A 20,593-nucleotide genomic window follows, 5' to 3' on the forward strand; every position below is an offset into this window, starting at 1 on the left:
CATTGGATCAAATTGACAGGAAGTAAAAAGCCTAGGAAACAGGTGAATATACATCCAGTATACACAATAATACCACAATTGAACTGCTGAACGTGACATGTTAGCATTAACTATAAGTGATACAAGAAACCGTTAAGAAAAATGTAAACTTTATTGCAACATTGTCAATTCTAAGGTCTCTGAATTACAGGAGAGAAGAACACTTGTAATGGCACAGTCATTGTAATATGTACATTGCTGATACTGCAATTATTGGACAGTCGCTGTCCAGGATTTAAGGGTAGGACACAGAGGCACACAGCGTGATGCTTTTCTCACAGCGTTCGATTAGAAGCAGAAGCATCGGGGCTAGGAAAGCTCTTTCCACGACATCACAGTTTGTCCATTGTACATTCAGCTCTAGGAGAGATTAAAGGAACAATTCACCGATTTCAAACTTTTCTTTTATATAATTGGTCCTCACTGATACTCAATATAAGATGGCACAATATCTGTCTATTCACTCTGCGACTTATTGGTGGGCTATGGACAGTTCAGAAACCTGCCTTTGAGTGACATAATTGATGGGGATTCCGAGCTAATAGAAACTACAGCCTTTCTCTTCCTGGAAAGTTGCAATGCTGAAATATAAACTATTGTTATTGCATTAATAAAAACATTTAACAAAGGTTTGAAATGTCCAAACCTGCCTATACCGATGATGTAACTGGTTTATGAACTGTCCACAGTCCTCCTCTGAGACAGTGAGTAGACAGAAATGGTGTCATCTTATAATGAGCGTTAGTGATGACCAATTATATGAAGATAGGTTGAAAATGGGTGAAGTGCTCCTTTAAGGCTTCGTTCATACGCCATCGTACGACGGTGTCGCTCAACGAAAATAGCCGATCTACAGTACAAGAGCAGTGGTTCCTCAAACCTTTTTTTTATTTCAAGCGCCCCCCATAACTGTGAGAGTGTACAAATGCAAACGAATGGACCCTTAAGGTTCCAATCGGTTCCATTTATATACTCTCCGAGCTACAGACCAGTAAGGGTGCAATTACAATCCCCTAAAAGGAACCCTGAGGGATCCCTGGACCCCACTTTGAGAACCACTGTACAAGAGGTTCTAGATGTCTATTTTCAGCATGCGCCACCAGCGTATGGCGAAGTATAAGTCAGGCTTAAGACGTTGAGGTGTCCACAGCACGCTGCGTTTCACTAAGACATTTGGTGATTTGATAAGCTTCAGTAGACCTGAGTTTACAGTTACAGTACAGTAACAATCATTAGATCAAAGTTATACAATCAATTAGTGCTAAATTAAAGTATCCATATAGAATAAGTGATGGGGGGGGCCAGGTCCCAAATCAGTACAACAGACACAAGAGACTCTGTTAAATAAGCAGAATGAACTATCTGGGTTATGGAACATGGTACATATGGAGTAACCTTTCTCTCTAGATGGTGTGAGACAATTATATGATTTTTTTAATGTACATAGATCTTTTATCAAGCCATTGCAAACTAGTGTGCTCAGACATTCTGCTAGGAAAGAACCAATAGAAGTGACTGTGAATTAGCACACGGTCCAATGGATGAGGGGTATGATTTCCACATTTTACTTAACCATATTGACCTTGCTCTTTCACGCTTTCATAAAAAAAAATTGTAAAACAAATAAATAGCAGATCTGCAAGTCCACAGCACGTCACATCACGGCGCGTTGAGAGCTAGTAGATCGGCTAATGGTACTTTGTAGGGCGTTAAGTGGTTAACCCCTTCTCTCAAACGGAGGAAGCCTGCAATAGATAATTGAGACAAAACGGCATCATTCTTCCCGAGGTGCGGAGCGCCTGTGTCAAATCTACATCCCCCCTCTGTGGTGTCACTCGCCCGTCTTTCTTTAGAACTTCCTTTGGCAACCATGAAAGAGCACATCAACACAATTATCAAAAGAGAGCAAGTAAAAAAAAGAAAATAAACATTAATAGGCTATAAAAAGCACTTAAGACAGCAGGATAGTAAGAGGTTAAAATCTAATGAATGAACTCTTATACACTACCATGCCACCTTACCATGGCAGCAAGTCCCTTGGGATCTACAGTACTAAAGGGTCTTTTACACCTGTCCAATAGAGTGGTGAGGTATGTCAGCGATCTAAGTTGCTTTACTATTTTGAGAATAAGTGCTAAGAGGATGACGGGGTGTCATATCTGGTGACGATTGAATAGTAGAGCAATGAGAAACTGAGCTTGAGGTACATTTCACGATGCATCAGCCCTTTGGCATGATAAGTTCAAGTACAGCAACATGTACAGTACCAAGGTGCGTCAGTCCCCTTCAAACGAAGCTTTCTGGAAGGCATTTTCTTCCAAAAAGCATTTGCCTCTGAAAAAGAGCCCTCATCAAACATCTTCTGTCCTTCTTTTAATCTTCATTTGGTCTTCTTGAGAGATTCATAGATTCTGTTTAAGTGAAAAAGGGGCTTGCTTTGTTCTCCAATATCAGGGCAACCAGCAGCAATGAAACATTTAAAGACTGTAGAAATGCAGTATGTAAACACACAGGTTTCTCCATAAGTGACATACAAAAAAAATAAGTATAACGAGTTATAAGGTCCGGAAACAAATCAGCCAAGAGGTAAAACTGATTAACGTTCTTTTTCTTTTTCTTTTTAAAAAAGGAAGAAAAAAAAGTCTCAAAGAAAAAAATACAAATTCTTTTGAATTGTAAAGTGCAAGTATAAAAAATATCTCTCTACTTCTAATATCAAGATGGCATCTTGAGACACGGTCCATGGTCTCTCTTGTGGAAAAAGTGCAAGTTGAGAACAGCACGGAAAAAAACAAAAAAAAGAACAATAGGATTCCAAACAGTAACGGGACGATTCGGGTGACTTTGCAGATGAAAGTCATGTGACTCAGCTCCTCCGTAAGAAGACGGCCACCTCGTCCAGGGCCACGGGGTAGTCCTCTAACAGCGTGCCCCCGTCAAACACCTGCTCGTTCCGGCTGTCCAGCCACTGGAAGCCCCCGTCGGGTAGATAGATGTCCCTCCTCACCGCCCCTCTTTCTAACACCGGAGCAACCAGGACCTGGAGAGCAGCGACAACAACGTGCATGTTAGGTTCAGATCATGGCAGCGATGACGTGATTATGATAAGATGAGATGAGATAGATGTGTAATGATTCTTTGAGGGAAATTCAGGAGTCATAGCAGCAACACAGTGAGAAGGAAACACAAGACAGGTACAGGTAAGAGTCAAGAACCAAACTATATAAAAAATACACACACACACACACACACACACGGACCCTGACAGAAAGGAACTCAAAGCCATCCCACTTAGAAAAGCCATTAAGTCACCTCGTCTCCAATGAGGAACTGGTCATCTATAGTGAAGGTCACAGGGTCGTCAGGGCTGAGCCACCACAGTGGCCGGTATATTGGGTGTCCCTTCTCCTGCCACTCCTCCGCAAACCTCTCTATCAAGGGAACCACAAACTCCTGGTGGCGAGCGATGTACACCCGTGTCAGGTTTAGCACCTATACACAACACAACAAGAGAGGACAGAATCAGGGTTAATTTCTTTGACTAAAACTATGACGAAAAATGTTCAACTACCTTTTATTCCCTTGACGAAAACTAAACGGAAACTAAATAAAAACTAGGCTATTATGACGAAAACTATGACTAAATATATGATCAATTTTATCAACAAATAAAGAACTCACCATTGACCTGTACAGTACTGATTAGAGAAGTGAATGACCCAGAGAATTGCTTATCTTAGTTCGTAAATTAAAAGATTGATTAAAGTATAAATTAAAATACGTACTAAAAACAAAGGACAATCATTTAAAACAATGCATTACAATTTGGGCCAACTGAATCAGCTGTAGATTAGTTTACTAAAATCTTATGATAATTATTTAGACTAAAACTAGACTTGTAGTTTTCCTTTTTTTCTTCTTCTTTTTTTGTGAAAGTGGTTGAGTGTGTCTGTGGGTTTTATAAATATTGAACTAGTGAAAAGTATTTTCACTAGTATAGCTTGTGACTAAATAACTAAAAAAAAAATCCCCCATATCCTGAAAAGTAACCGTTTTAGACATACAAGGTTTCCACCCGACAGCGACGATATTCAAAACTAATTGAAATCCTGTTGCTTGGAAGGTAACAGGAGTTTACCAACTGATCCAGCTTTATATGGGATGTTTATACTGTATCTGCACACTCTTTGCACCTTTTCATTCATAAACTTTATTGTGTGCTTTATTGATATCCTGCCACACATTATTTCAACAAATCTAGACCAAGTGGAGTAACTGAGACCGTCCAACAGTCATAAAAAAAGAAAGCCTTTCCTAAACTAAATTATCTGCCATAAGATTTTCCATCGCAAGAATAATATACAGTAGACAGTGCCGTCTGCTGAAGACATTTCCAATGCCATCTCTCCTCTCATTCAGACAGGAAGAGCACTTTGACACTGTCGGCTGGAAACCTTGTATGTCCAAAGCAGGTTCTTTTCAGGAAATGGAAATAATAACCTGTGTTCCAATGTATCCAATGTAGCTATTATTTAGTCACAAGCTCTTGTTAATACTGTACTTTCCATTGGTTCAATATTTGTAAAACCCAAAGACATAATTTAACCACGTTCAATTTCAATTTTAAAAAGGTCACAAATAGCAAAAATAGAAGATCTACAAGCTTCAAGACGCATTGCATCGTAGCACAGTGTGAGCTTGTACATATGCTATTTTACCACATTCGTGGTACTTTTCAAAAGTTGAAATATGGAGATACAAGGTTTCTGCCCGACAGCAACGACTTCATTGTTTGACTTTAGCGGTTAACACTGTCCAAGTCTTTCTCCTGTGTGCCTGTGGCCAAACTACTTCAGCATTCCTCGAAGGGTCACTTCCTCCCAGTGTCCCAGGACAAAAACAAAAACCCGACCGCATCTATAAAAATAAAAAACATATTTTTATGAGTGGAGAATTGAGAACATTTGTAGGAATGAGTTTGGAATCCCATCCCCGACTATGAGCGGATCTCTGTCTAATTGAGAAGCCAGGCATACAGTACATGTGTGGGTTTGTGGGTTTTTGTCCCGTTGGGCCCAGCCAGGGTCACTTGCCGTGCACATTCTGGACGCGAAGAAGGTGCCACGGCTAAACACTATTACTGTACACTGACTACAAAACTGTGATAAAGCTGTTTATCACATGGAAACCCAAACTGTAATATAAAGTAATACAGTAATTACAAACTACTAATCCCAATGCATTTTAGAATTTATACGTTTTTAAACAAGAAATTCAATGATTTTCCAGAATAGTTTTAGTGATACGATGTGATCTGAGCTTCTAGATCTGCTATTCTCACGATATTTGAAATAGGGCTTAAGTGATTCATTCATAGAGTACAATATTTGTCTTTGAAATGTCATGGAGTGGATGTCATAAGCATCCAAAAATGCAAACGCTAAAGTACTCAAGTAAATGTACTTAGTTACTGTCTCTGTCTCGTTTCATTTCGGGTTTAACAAGTTGAAGGCCACGCAAGAGACGAAAATGGAAAAACATTGCTGCTGACTGTCAAACGCATAGCCGTCCAAAAGCAGCTTATTTTCATCTTTTGTCACGCAACACAAGTCACTACCAATAATATTCTCTTGCCTCACTCTTGTCGAAATGGACACACACACACATCCTCCTCCCTGTCACACTTGTCAATTACGCATGGAAATCTTAATTGCCATAATAAAGTCCTTTTCCAAGATTTGTCCTCAAATTCATTATCATTCCTGCCGAAGTGGCTCGATCTCGCCGTCACAGCCCGAGCGTGAGCGATGAGCGTGAGTCATAAATCTGGGAGGAGGGGGCTGTAATTCAGACCAGATGGACTCTCTTAACCACAGGTGATGTTGGGAGAGAGGCCAAGCAATCACTCCTATTGAGGGATGGAGAAGGGATGGATGGGAGGGAGAGGCAGGGGGCGGGAGGTGCTTTAGAAGGGAAAAAATAGCCCTCGCCATCGAGTGCCTGTCCATTGGACAACCTGAACCATGGGCTGCTTGTGGTCAAACGTTACGTAGCATACGTGACCAGACACCCCAAGGACGTGGCATCGTTTTTGTGAGGTAGGTTAGGGTTAAGGTAGCTTCATTCCTTTCCACAATTCCGCTCCTATTATTTATTCATTTAATCCATGAAGACCGGGAACGCATCTGTGTCACTTTAGATGTCTTTGGCTATTCAAAAATAGCCGAGTGCCGCACTATGAGCTTGTAGATCTGCTATTTTAGAAAAATCGTAAACATTAAGCGCACATCTATGAATAAATATATATTTTTAAAGCGAACATTTTTAACTCAAATCTTTGCTTCTGGGGGTCCCTGGAACAAAATATTTTGCTTCTGGGGGTCCGCGGCCAAATACTTATAATTTTGGGGGTCCTAGACATGAAAACGTTTGAGCACCACTGATGTAGAAACATACGTTTTTTTCCCCAAAAATAATTTAGAAGACTTATACAGTATGTGATGCATTCCTGATGTCCAGAGCTCTAGCTCCAATACTCCTAGCAGGGGAGGGACAGGGCCAGTGTTTGCGTAAGACCCACCTGAGGACATGCACCGCTCACAAACTCACTGGCTGGCTGAGTAAGGACCATGGGGAACATTTCAGCAGTGACCTTCAGTCTCGAGCTTGTGTGACGTCTTCTTCACTCAGGCTCTTCTGTCAATAAACAGCTCTCATACCTTACTGTACGCAACACACCTCTCTGTGGGACGCTGGCACCTCTGGAGGACACCTAAAGGGCAGGATTCCCTCACCGCTTCACCTGATCTCTCCCTCCACTGCAGGAGCTATTTTCGAATGCATTCCTACCGCCTTAATCAGCATTACGCAACAACAGCATGTGACTCTGTCTCCGCACGGTTGTAATTCCATCTGAAGGGCCGTTCAGACCAACGCGATGACTATAGCTATAACGATAGCGATACGAGCGTTCACACTGATGAGCGATACGTTCTGTAAACAGTGGCACAAACGCGCCGCTAAGTCCAGCTGTGTGTGAACCTGTGTCCGAGCCATAGGTCAGAGCCCACACGGAGGGGGGAGAGAGAGAGAGAGAGAGATACACAGAGAGAGAGAGAGAGATTTGAAAGTTCTGTGGTGCTGAAGGACGCATGACTAGGATATATGGATAATCTGACCAACGGAAAGTATTAACACGAGCTGTGACAAAAATAATAACAACGTTCCTTTAGAACGGTTTTGGACATACAAGGTGTCCACCCGACAGCGCCGATATGTTGATGAGTTTAAGAATGGAAAGAGGTGAGGAAGTGTAAGGGTGTTTTATGAGGTGCCAGTGTAGTCATGCACTGTACCTGCTCCTCTCCACAGGCCCAGGGTGGCGTGTGGAAACTGATGACAGGGAGGAAGGCTGCGAGCTCCATCCAACGAATGAACAACTCTTCATCTGTCACAAGCTCACCGGACAGAGAGCCACCTGCAGAGAGAGAGACAGAGAGAGAGAGAGAGAGAGAGAGAGAGAGAGAGAGAGAGAGAGAGAGAGAGAGAGAGAGAGAGAGAGAGAGAGAGAGAGAGAGAGAGAGAGAGAGCATTACTAAGCATTACAAAACATTTCCCTCTACACAAAATGGCGAAAATCACCAATCTATCAGCTCACATGTCCAAGCGTTGGTTGTAGATGGGCTATTTCCGCAGAATGTTCGGAACCCCCAGGGAGATCCCCACAATGATTTTGGGGGGGTCCCCAGATGACAGTGAAGCGACAATTTAAGGACTTTTAAGAGCTTTTTACTACCTATAACGCATCGCAACGGCTATTTTCAGTGCTTGTCAGGGTGGGGGGTCCCAAGTTCAAATATGATTATTTTGGGGGGTCCCCAGTTCAAATATGATTATTTTGGGGGGTCGTGGCCTGAAAAGGTTGAGAACCACTGCACCTAAACCACAATGGCTGATGGATGAAGTGCATTGGCATGACATCCACTAGTCTCTAATGTATCATGTTAGTGGGAGTGGGATTTTATCAGGCCATCCATCCATCCTGTCAGCTCCCTGTTTTCTCCACATCAAAGTAAATAGTTGTCTCACATGCGTGGCCTGCCCTGGCCCGGCTCTGGTCTGCCATTACAGGAATCTGGAATATTACAGGAATACACTGCATGTTGAGCCAACGTCTCACCTTTCTGACCAAAAAGTCAAAGGTGTGCTTTTTTGCAACACAATGTAATGATTGATGATGAATGCTGTTTTAAATCGTATCTCTGATCCACCACTCTGCTTCCGCCAATATTTTCTTTGCACTGCAGTGGTTCTCAACCTGTGGGGCAGGGCCCACTGGTGGGCCGTGAGGATATTGCAAGTGGACCCCCAAATAATTGGCTAAACACGAAGATTTTATTGATATAACATTAATTATCATGGTCATGGTATTTTTTCTTTAAAACGCTAAAGAAAGTTTTCGTTGTGACACTGCAGAACAGGAACTTAAAGTATACTACGTTAGTTCCATTGATCTAAGCGGAACACAATCGATTGATTGATTGAAAAGGCATAAGGCCCACCCATCTGACCATTTAACATGTGTTAAGTGGTCAGATGGGTGGGCCGCATTCATATAGGCTGTGGTATTACCTACTGCATCGGGAATGAGGAAGTTGTATCCCAGCAGGCTGTGGTGCAGCAGGGATGGAATGAGGCCCTTCAGGCCCGTGGAGCTCCAGTCAGACTGGAGAGGGCTCATCCTTACAAACACAGGCTTGTGGCTCGACCTGGTGGTGCATGTCATCAATAGAACAATTAGTAGCCCACTCACCTAAATCCTAGAGCTGCATCTTATTATACATGTTTTTATCCCTTTTTTCTCCCCTATTTAGTCGTTATGCCAATTGATTCCTCCCCACACGCATTTGTGCTGCGACAACGCACAGGTGCCGCCCCAGCCCGTAGGAACACGTGCAGTGACGAATATCACCCTCCCCCGAACACGGGCCAAATGTGTTTGTATCGTATCGTATGTAAACACTCGACAAAGCCGGATGCACCACTGGTGGATCCAGAGCGATAATTTTACATTGACAAATAAATTCACTGTTAAATGTACTGGCTGAGGTCTCTTAAATACAAGTTTCATAATGTTTCTACAACCAACAGCAGAGTGGGTCCATTTGCTATCTTGTAGAATCTACAATGTAGTTTATGAAGTGTGCTTCCAGACCATGCAAACAAGATCAAATGTTTGCTTTAAGACACTTGTTTCTCAACGTCGGGTTCAGGGACCACCACAGGTCCAAATGGACCCTTACAGGTCTGTAACTCTGAGAGTTACGGACCCAAATGGACCCCATTTTGTTTAACACTGTGGATGTTACAGTTGTACAGTAGGTTGGGGTCCCAGAGATAACACATTGTACACTCTCTGAGTCCATTTGGACCACTGGTGGTCCCTGAACCCGATGTTGAGAACCAGTGCTTTAAAGGGATAGTTCACCCAAAAAATGACGTATTTTCTATCAATTACACACCCCACGAAGCCTTGAATTCATGGAGATTTTTTAGTTTTTGTCGTATTCCTAAGCCACTTATTTGATGTCCGGCAGAAAGATGCTAATGCCGCCGCCGGTCATCAAATTATTGGCTTAGGAATGCGACAAAAACAATAGAATTCAAGTCTCCATGGGGTGTGTAATCGAGTCATTTTGGGGTTGAACTATCCCTTTAAGATCTCCACCATTATCATACCGTGTCCCTGCGGTCACGATCGCAGAGTCACCAATCCTGGAGGCCAGGTCTGCCAGCAGGCCGATGTAGTGGTCTCCGCCGAGGGCGCTGGGCGCTCGCAGGGCCCGCTCTTCCAGCGGGTTGCCCTCGCCCCCCTCCAGGAGGATGTACTCCATGCCCAAGCGGGCCTGCAGGGCGCCCACTTGGTCCAGGAACCAGCCCACCGCCGCTGGGTTGCTGATGTTCAGCTTCACGCAGAACTTCCCCCGCCACTGGCTCAGCACAGGCACCTGAGGGAGCAGTAAGGGAAAGTAACCATCAGTTTGGGAACCCCTAGCTTCAGGTCCACTAAACCAACCCCGGTTCACCAGAGCAGGTGAGGGTTGTGTGGGCAGCGCTCTCACCGGGTGTCCCTGGGGGCCGGAGGGGAGGCTGAGCCAGTGGGCCTCGGTGCCTTCCAGCATGGAGGTGTGGAACTGCGTGCTGTCCACGCTCAGGAAAGGGGACAGGGTGACGGAAATGTTAAGAAGCTTGACAAGTGGGAGGTCCCTGGTCTGTCTGTTGGACATCCCTCTTCTCCTGCTGTTGAGGTAGTCATGGTCCTGCAGAGACAGAGGACATGATCACACTGATGAGTTTTGTTTACCTGTAATGTGTGTGTGTTTTTTTTTAAGATAAATATTCTTTGAAGTTTGAAAATGGAGGGATGGACCAGGAGGCAGTGGTGCTGTTCCAGAACATTCAAGGTTTTATTTTGCAATCATTGACCTCACACATGAACATGAATGTGATTACGTGTTCTGGCTATCCTCTCAAACCGCACAAAGAATCTCTCAGCATCCTTCTCGGTTCTGAACCACTGGAGGCTTGAGCTCGGTTAGGTGGATTATCAGGCCTCTGATCCAGTGGTATATATGGGCTGTCGTGGTGGAATAGAGGGGGATAAGGTTGGGGTTGAGTCTGTGTTTGTTGCACAAGAAGCTGTTCAGACTTGGGTACAGCCAGGTGTTGGAAGAGAATATTATAATTATTTTTTGTTTTTAAGAGAATATTGTTCTTCTAATGACCAGTCTTGTAGAGACACTGTATCTGGTCTTTCTGGCGCAGCCCGAAGAAAGAGAAAACAAAAAGAAAAACATAGAAGACAAAGAAGACAACAAGACAAGAAACTCAGTCACACTGCCAGTCAGTCACAATAGGAGGGAGTAGAAACACACACACACACACACACACACACACACACACACGCACACGCACACACACACACACACACACACACACACACACACACACACACACACACACACACACACACACACACACACACACACACACACACACGCACACACACACACACACACACACACACACAGGTCACACACACACACACAACCCACAAGACAACAAGTGAACCTAGGAGTACTCTACAGTGTAAAGGTGGGTCTTTAGCATGCCTAAGGTGGGGCCAGATTTGACGCTCAAAGGGAGTTTGTTCCACAACGTCAGTGCCAACACTGTCCGTCCTTACTGTGTTAGACCGTGGAGTCATCCATTACAACTGACAGTCAGATCTGAGTGACCTGGAGCTGCAAAATGTGTCTAAAAGTTCCACAATTTAGGCAGGTGCAAGAAGAACGTTACAGGCTTCGAACAAAAACAGAAGAAACTTAAATGTCCCTCTACTCTTCACTTGGAGCCAATGGAGAGAAACTGGTGAGATGTGCTCTCTTAGCTTGGTGCCTGTCACAAGACGTTTGAGAGTCCCAGCGAGTCCAGCATAGAGGATGTTGCAGTAGTCTGGTTAAACATTTCTTCTGTTTGTTTAGAGTCACGCAGAAAGTTCCTCATCTCCTCCAAAACGCTGATATCAACAGGTGGTGCCATTGGAGTGCTCACTGTAGCATCTTTTGGTCGCAATGGTCCGTCTTCACTTGTTTTGGCAAATCCTGGAGAACTGTCAGATGGATCGGGAACTGTGGCAACGGCCCCTTTAACTGGAGGCCCCAACTCCATGCACCACTCAGGCCGAACACTTTCTTGCCTTCCCTGATCAACTGGGTTCAGCCTGGTAACCCGGCCTCTTCCACTACCACCTGTCATCTGGTCTACTTTCCTTCACAGATGTCCAATTCACACCATCCCACCACTGCCAAACAACCATAACTCATTTTGACTACATGATGAAAATAAAAGGAAACAACACCGTCTAAGTACAGTTTAGATTATGTAAATAATAGCGGCAGTAGGGCGTTTATTTAAAAAAAAATACATGAAACGTTTTAATATGGAGATATGTGGTTTCTTCCGGACAGCAACGATACTATTGCTAAACAATATGACCTCTGTTAAAACCATTTAACTGAAATGATCATCCTCCGGTACTTATAAAGTTGAAGGTGGGCAGAGATTTCAGATTATATAACTCTGAAACAAAACGTCCCATGACCAAATACCTCCGTTAACCCTGGAAGGTCATGGTGAGGTGGGTCAACTAGGACATATTATGCAATTGCTAAGATGTTCTTTTTCTTGACAATACACTTTTGTCTTGCCTTTGAGTTGAGACCTGAACACTTTATTCTGTTCCTCTTTAAACCACATGAGACCTAGAGTCCCTGTTCTCTGTTCTGTAGTCAACATTCTGCAAAACATAATCGCAGTTAGAGGTTAAGTGTCTTGCTCAGGGACACCTTGACACATTGCTGGGCCAGGAATGGAGCCTTGGACCTTCTGCTTCCCAGGCTGCTCTCTACCCATTCAGCTATGGCTGGCTGCTCCCTATAAATATAGTGTTTAAGTGGTAAAAAAAAAAGAAAAAGAAAAAAGAAGAAAAGTTTATTGAATGTATGTACAAATGCACACAAAAAAACTGCCCGGTAACAGACAAAAAAAACGTCCCGGTCACAGACAAAAAAAACGTCCCGGTCACAGACAGACACAATGATGAGCTAGCTGCTAGTCAGATGCTTTCCATTTGGATTTTTATCTCTGTTGGCCCGTTGCAGCGTGGATACGCAGCGTCTCGGTAATAAGGCTAGAAACATGGAAAACCTATTTATAACCCAACGTTCTGCGGCTGAAATACTAATATGGAAACTAGAAAGGAAAGTTCACAGCGAGTGACTGATAATTCAGCAGGAATTGCGTTTACAGTGGATCATTGTTGCCATTCACACGTCTAACGGTGCCATACGCTTTGTGGTGCGTGCGTTTCCACACAGCACTTCACGCTTGGCTTGTTCTGTACAGTAATTAGCACAGGAGACAGCGCCACACAGCGCCACAGAAAATGCAATTTTATACCTTTGATCTCCAATTCTCTAACATTAACCAGCTCAGTGGCCTTGTGGTTAGAGTGTCAGCCCTGATTTTGGGAGGTCCGGGTTCAATCCCCCAGTCGGGTCATACCGAAGGCTATAAAAATAGGACCCAATACCTCCCTACTTCGCACTCAGCATCAAAGGTAAGTCCCTGCAACATACTAGTGTCATGTCCAGGGGGTGTACGTGTACATCATGTGACATAGCATCATGTCCAGGGGGTGTACGTCGTGTACATCATGTGACTAGCATCATGTCTAGGGGGTGTACGTGTACATCATGTCCTGTACTTATACATCAAGCCGCTTCACGCTACAGAAACAGGAGATAGGCCCCTGGCCAGTGGCCTATAGGCAAGGCTTACTTAATCACTTAACCAAATGGACCCTAGCATCTCTTTTCTGGAGTGAACGTTCAAGCAAAAATAGCAGATCTACAAGCTCACGATGCGTCACAACGCAAACAAGGCATTGTTCTGATGACATTTCCCCACCTAGTGATTGTTAATTGATTGGCACCTGTATATTGTCTAAAGCAGTGGTGCTCAAACAGGACCCCCATAACTCTGACAGTGTACAAAAGAGTTACCGGACCCGTAAGGGTCCATTTGGGAGCCCCTCCTCAAAGAACCCAGAGGGTCCCGGGACCCCACTTTGAGAACCACGGGTCTAAAGGTGTGTGCGTTGCATTCACCTCACACACCCCGATGAAAGCACTGCAGCTGAAACGTTGGTGCTAAGGAGGTCTGTGTGACTTCCATACTGTATATCATTCACAGTTTGCACCTCTTCGGGCAAATGCCCACCCTTATAGAATTTTAATTATACCTTTGATCTGCCAGAAAACCTGAAAACTCCTAATCCTCTCACTCACTCACTCTCCTTCTCTGTCGTTCTCACTCACACAGACAAACACCTACAGTAGAGTACAGAACTGATCGTGGGAACCTAAGTGGTGCATGTGATTACTGAGAACTGCTGACTCTAAATGTTTTGATGGCCAGAGTACGCAGAGCACCCCTCCCTCTCTCTCTCTCTCTCTCTCTCTCTCTCTCTCTCCTGGATATGTCTCAGGGCAGATCACACAGCACTGAGATGCTGGTGTCAGTTTCACCTGAACTAGTTAGTCTTGGCTGGGCGCCCCTTGTATCTCATCCCACCCTATATTTTCCTATGCCACTTAACTGCCCAACGGCAGCCATGAGATCTGTTAAGAGAGGAGACTCCGGCTGCTCTTCTCACGGCCATGTTTGTTTTTTCAAATGAATATCATCACATTGAATTGACTCAGATCCATTTGACGGCTATAGAGTTACCAGGGAGTGCCCAATAACATTCGAAGTGGTTACATAAAAGTCAACTTTAGAATGATCCGTGCGGGCAACACTGCATGGATAAAAGGGAGTCTCTGACTGGCTTGTTTCACTACATTTTGATCTGGAATGATATATATTATCAGTATACTGTAGATGGGTAGATGAGTCAAAGTATAGATACTCCTGGTTAAATATTGCTCAACTGCAAGTGAAAGTTGCTCAAATTTGTACTTGAGTTAAAGCACTGGAATACTTGCTATTCAAAGTTGACACCTACCATGTCAGAGAGGAGAGTGGTGGAATGTTCGTTGAGGCTGATGACGCCCTCCCCCAGCTGGTGTCTCCTCAGACGGTTGGAGAAGGTCCTCAACTCCCTCTCAACCTTCTGCCCTGAGTCCACGTTGGCAAGCAGCTTCCAGAAAGGCAGCCTGGGACACATGGGAGCATCATATATAATATAAGTGTATAAGCGTATACAGGGTATATCTGCACATTTCTAAAGTGTCAATTTAAGAGCTTTTAAGACCTTTTTAATACCTCTAAAATGAAAATAATAAAAAATATATATAATAAGACCATTATTACTGTTACAATTAATCAACAAACTATACTATTAAAAAAAGGTCAAACATTGGCCAAATTGTAAAAAAAAAGTTGACTATAGTCTAAGAAAGAAGCAAAACTATTTGAAAATAGCCAATCTACATTGCTACAATCAATCTACATCTGTGGAACCGAAAAAAAGAAAAGCTAAAATAGAAGTTCTACAAGCTGTTATAGATGTTATTTTGCACAGATATGAATAACAGGTGTGCCTTGAGAATTTGACATGCCCTTTGGTTGCGCTTTGGTCATAAAGACTTTAAAAACCACTGGTCTAATCCTGTGGTTCCCAAAGTGGGGTCTAGGGACCCTCAGGAGTTACAAATGGACCCTTAAAGGCCTGTAACTCAGAGTGAGTACAAATGGAACCAAATGGACCCTTACAGCTCCATTTGGTTCCATTTGTACACTCCACACACCAATGGTTCACAACGCAACAAGTTGCAACAGCAACCACTTGCAACAGAATCTGACCTGCAAAGGGGTCAATTCAGACCGCCGCAAACTGGTTGCAAGTCGCAACGAGTTGCATTGAGAATCATTGGAGTGGACTGGGCTTTAATGCTGTCTATTATTTGCTCTTACCACAGTGTTTTCATGTTGGGCAGCTCCCTGCTGTGCTGGGACAGTTGTGTCACTGCCTCCTGGTGGGCTGCTTTGACGTTGCGGGCCACACACACCGTGTACTGCAGAGGCAGGCGCTCCATGCTGGGCCGCGACTGCAGGCAGAACTGCTGCCTGCTCTCCATCCCCAGCTGAAGGGGGATGTCTGGGGACACCAGCACCGCCACACCTACAATCAAGAAATAATCAGAACATAAGAATCAAGTTTAATTGCCACATCACATGTTTACAGGTGTAAATCAGTGGATGCATTTGCACCTGTGTTTTTTTGCCAGACCCAGAGGGTCGGCCTACATGAGGCTTTGTCTGTCCCTCTTTCGTCCCTCTTTTGTCCCTCTTTCGTCCCTCTTTTGTCCCTCTTTTCCTCTTTTCCTCTGCACACACGTCATGCGAAGTCCGGCCATTCAGATTTCAACCACTAGGGGTCTGGCAGTACCAGGTCTCCTGGTTCTAGTTTGTGCAAGGTCCATTGTTTTGCTGTTTTCCAGGAAGGAATAACCCAGAAAAGCACTACCCAAAACAAAACTCATGGCCCTCAGTTTACACACATTTGCATCAAAGGACCACAATGGAAATAAGCTCTCAAGCTTTTTTGTGTTTGAGCCTTTTGACAGATATGTAAAAAAAACTTTCATAGATCTAAATGTCATGGCAAAGTTCTTAAATATTGTTGTAGCAACCCCAACCCCATTGTGTCGTTTTAAAATAACATACTGTCTCTTGCCTGCTTCATCACAGCATTAGTTGCCAGGCCCACTGGTGTTCAGTGGGCTCTGAAAACCTGTTTTCCATCTTCCACTTCCATCTATCCATAAAACTATCATATTTTCTCCACTGTCCCAGGTTTGAGGTCACACGGTGTTGGAATTGACAGCCTTAGAAAAGCCTTACTGAGATTATTTGTTCAGTTCTGTCTTCATAATCATGCAAATCCAGGAGGCCTTATCGCAAAGAGAAAAGATACATTTCATTGCCGCTTACATATCCCATAATAAAACATTTGAGCGGTGACCTAATACCTTGGGAAAGGCAGCCGAGGTGTTACCAGTATCTGTTTGACATTATCCGTTGCAAACACATGGGAATTATCTTTCTGGTCAAAGGCTCTTCACTAGGCTTAATACAGTGTGTCGAGAGGATCTCTCAAACTATTAATCTGATTATGAACTGCTACATCACCAGTATCAGCATATCTCTTGCCTACCCCTGGTCTTTGCCTGCATGAGAACAGTAAGCCCATTGAAATGAGAGAGGTCAGTCGAAGTGAGCCGAGCTCTCTGCCCACCTGGACGCCCGGGTTGCCTGACCGTTCTGGTCTATAAAAACCAATACCAAACACACAGATTGTTGGTCAGTTTCAGCGTCTTCCAAGTCCTTGATCTGACTTCGAAGAGGATTATACAAAACTGGATATGAAGCCCCGCGCCAGTGTCTGGGTTTAAATACTTCTTGTAAACGAGGCTGCAGGCTGTCGGCTCCACTCTGACCTGACTTGGACGGGAGAGCTGCCTCTGAAAAACGGAGTGCAGAGTGGTGGCAAATCTGGGCCAGAGGAGGGGGTTAGGGGGGGGGTTGGAAAAGATGGGAGCCAGAAGGGGTGAGAAGGGGTGAGGGTAGCGGGGTGGCGGGGGTGGGAGGGGGTAACCTGAGAGGCTGGAGGCATTCCATGCAGGGCAACTACATCTGCGGACACAATTATCTGCTTCACATAATCTGGTCATTTCACACAGTCCCCGGAGAGAGGCTGTAAATATGAATACAGGAGACTACAAAGAAAAAGTCGAGCCCCCTTTCCTCAGAGGGTATCGAAAGGTAAGAGTGTGTGACCCCAATGTCTTTTTGGGTCCACGGCAAGGACCTTTATAGGTATTAAATGCCAGGGGGTGCTGCCGATTTCAACCCAGGGGTAAATACAAAACCCGGAGTTGAAGCCAAAATTGAATCGCCGCCGGGGGGCTGTTACGATGTCACGACATGTTCCATCAGGATCATGTGATGCGAATCTCTCGCACACACACACACACACACACACACATCCGCGGACACCGCCGACAGTGTAAGCCCACCCAACGCCAAAACTCCCATGTTCCATTCTAGGGATGCTTTTCTCACCTCACAGTGTGGAAGCTGTATCAGCTGACACAGCCTCCCGCTCTACCTCTCCATCTCGCAGCACTCCATCACCATCACCCCCCGTCTCAGTGACACACACTCTCACACTATGTCACATCAATGGCATCCCTGATGGACTGGACGCTGGCTGGACCGTTCTAAGACTGGTTGCACCTGACCACCTGACCCGTGTAAGGGGACATCTTGAGCAACCAGGATTATTCAGTGGAATTTAAGCACTTAAAGCCCCATTATGGTTGAGCGGAGTCCGTCAGGGCTCTATGCTAGTGTATTTTCAGTTTTCTGTTATTGTGGGGAAAGCTTTTGCTGAAAATAGCTGATCAATAAGCTCACACTGCAACGCAGTGTGAGCTTATTGATCGGCTATTTTCTTGCGAAAGCCTTCCCCACAATAAGGATACTGGGGTTTGAGTGGTTAAGCACTTAAACTCTCTATAATGATACATTCTTTTCATGTAATATTTATCATTATTATCATTATTATGTTGAGAATATCAAGGAGTTTTGATCTGTAGCGCACCTGGAGATGTTTACAAAGTTTGCAATCAAACAATAAGTATGTGCAGTTGGTTCACTGTATTTAACATCTGGAATCTGGAATTGGGTGACCCACAGAAGGAATTTAATGCCTAATACTAGTATATTGTTATATTTACAGCCACCTGAACAGTATCGTTGGGTGCATGTGACCACCATGGACCCAAACAAGCAGAATGAATCAATAACGGCCGTCTAGTCAAGAGTTTGACGCCTTGAGTTTCAGGAGCTAAACGGGAAGCAAGGTGGCTCTTATTTTTAGAACAATTCCTTAAATACTCCAAGCTTCAGTGAAATATTTTCCACTAGCTCTTGAAAAAAAAAGAAAACCTGAAAGCCTGATGGACCGTATCCGCTAACCTTCAAAGCGGGCAGACAGACAGACAGGCTGGGGTAAGAACGAAAAAGAAAAGTGAATGAATTTTATTGGGCAGCCATGAATGATATGACACACACGTGCACTGATTTTACGGCTGTTGAGCGAACGCACAAATCAAACCACTCCTGGCTGTCGACTCTCCCTCAGGCCTCACGCACGCACGCACGCACGCACGCACGCACGCACTATACACACACACACACGCGCGCGCACACACTCACGCATCCACGCATCCACGTACACACACATGCACGTTTGTATTACTATACTTGTGAGGACATCAACATTTTAGGACGGCATTGAAAATACCTTGACGCACAACTACAAGTATAACTACAACTATAACTATAAGTATAAAATAGGGGAAACTCTAACGCCTAAACCTAAAATCGAAATGTCTAATCCTAACCCTAACCTGAATCTATCCCAAATTTTAAACCTAACCTAAATATATATTTTATTCTAACCATAAAACAACCATTATTTTCTCCTGTGAGAACACAGTCCTTTACAATGTGTATTTCTCAAATTCTACTATACTTGGGTGGGGGCCCTCACATTTATAGTAATACAAGCACAAGCGCAAGCACACACACACACACACACACACACACACACACACACACACACACACACACACACACACACACACACACACACACACACACACACACGGTTTCTTTAATAGGATACCGGAGACATCCAGGAAAAGCAAAGTGGGGCTTGTAGGCCCATAAAGACGCTTACTTCCTCTCTCTCAGACTGAGTGCAGAGGTGAAAGGTCACAGCAGGGTTTGACCCCCGTGCACTTTGGGAGGGGTCAGCTACCATTTAATGTGACAGCCAGTGATGGACAAAGTACATAATCAAGTAAATACTCAAAGTATTCAAAAGTACAATTACAAAACAAGCTATAAGTTATAATGTTTTTAATATCAATGCATTGCTGTATTGACATTTAGAAAAGAAAAAAAAGAAAACAATTTTGTGAGCTTGTAGATCGGTTATTTTCACTATATTTGTTTTATAATCATAATATATTTCTGTCCCCAGAGTCCCTTCCTAAAAATGTATACTAACCACTACGTCTCAGAAGCAAATATTGTACTTTTTCCTCACTACAATTATTTGACAGCTTTGCAGACTTTGGTTATTAATAATAACGAAATAAAATTATTAATCAGAAATAATCAAATACATGTGAAAATAGCAGATAGAAAATAGTTGCATCACAATGTGTTTTAGATTTGCCAATTTCAAATATCCAAATATAAAATCCGTATTGTGGGGAAAGTTGTCGCAGGAAATAGCCGATCAGCAAGGTCACAATGTTGTGAGCTTGTCGATCTGCTATTTTCTGCGAAAGCTTTCCCCACAATAACAGAAAACAGATAAGACACTAGTTTAGTGCCCTGAGGGACTCCGGTAAACCATAGAGGGTTTAAGTGGTTAAGTAAGTTTTGACTGCGGGACTTTTACTTGAACAAAGTATTTTTCAAACTGTGGTAGTGTTACTTTTCAGTGGTGTAACATACATTTACTCAAGTACTGTACATAACTACAATTTCGAGGTTACTTGTACTACATCTCAGAGGCAAATATTATACTTTTACTCCACTACAATTATTTGAAAACTTGAGTTACTAGTTACTTTGTAGATTTTGATTATTATTACAAAACACACATTACCCACTTCAGCCCTACAGTATATATATTTAGGACTTAAAGTACATTTTGATACCAATACTTTTGAACTTTTACTCAAGTACACTTTGAAATCCGGACTTTTACTTGTAACAGAGTATTTCTAGTTCTACATTGCAGTATTGATACTTTTACTTAAGTAGAACATTTGCGTACTTCTTCCACCACTGTTGGTCGTGGGGGAGGGGGTGGGGGGGCAGGGGGTCCTGCTGCTGTGGACCA

The 20,593-nt window shown here is 43.7% G+C and overlaps 1 protein-coding gene across 1 annotated transcript in view; it reads right to left on the reverse strand.

The window, feature by feature from the left end:
- Nucleotides 1-208: 208 nt before the first annotated feature.
- LOC311047142 (SITS-binding protein) overlaps nucleotides 209-20,593 on the reverse strand; it is a 36,396-nt gene continuing 16,011 nt past the window's right edge. Inside the window, exons 3-10 of the mRNA XM_084059763.1 lie at nucleotides 15,580-15,787; nucleotides 14,669-14,819; nucleotides 10,161-10,358; nucleotides 9,778-10,046; nucleotides 8,671-8,807; nucleotides 7,395-7,516; nucleotides 3,352-3,531; nucleotides 209-3,079 (exon numbers count right to left, since the gene is read on the reverse strand). Of these exons, the coding sequence (XP_083915889.1) occupies nucleotides 2,906-3,079; nucleotides 3,352-3,531; nucleotides 7,395-7,516; nucleotides 8,671-8,807; nucleotides 9,778-10,046; nucleotides 10,161-10,358; nucleotides 14,669-14,819; nucleotides 15,580-15,787 (1,439 nt within the window). The 3' untranslated portion in view covers nucleotides 209-2,905. The remainder of the gene's footprint in view (nucleotides 3,080-3,351; nucleotides 3,532-7,394; nucleotides 7,517-8,670; nucleotides 8,808-9,777; nucleotides 10,047-10,160; nucleotides 10,359-14,668; nucleotides 14,820-15,579; nucleotides 15,788-20,593) is intronic.

Source organism: Gymnoscopelus microlampas (genome assembly GCF_963454915.1).
Source record: "Gymnoscopelus microlampas genome assembly, chromosome: 6".
Classification (NCBI taxonomy): domain Eukaryota; kingdom Metazoa; phylum Chordata; class Actinopteri; order Myctophiformes; family Myctophidae; genus Gymnoscopelus; species Gymnoscopelus microlampas.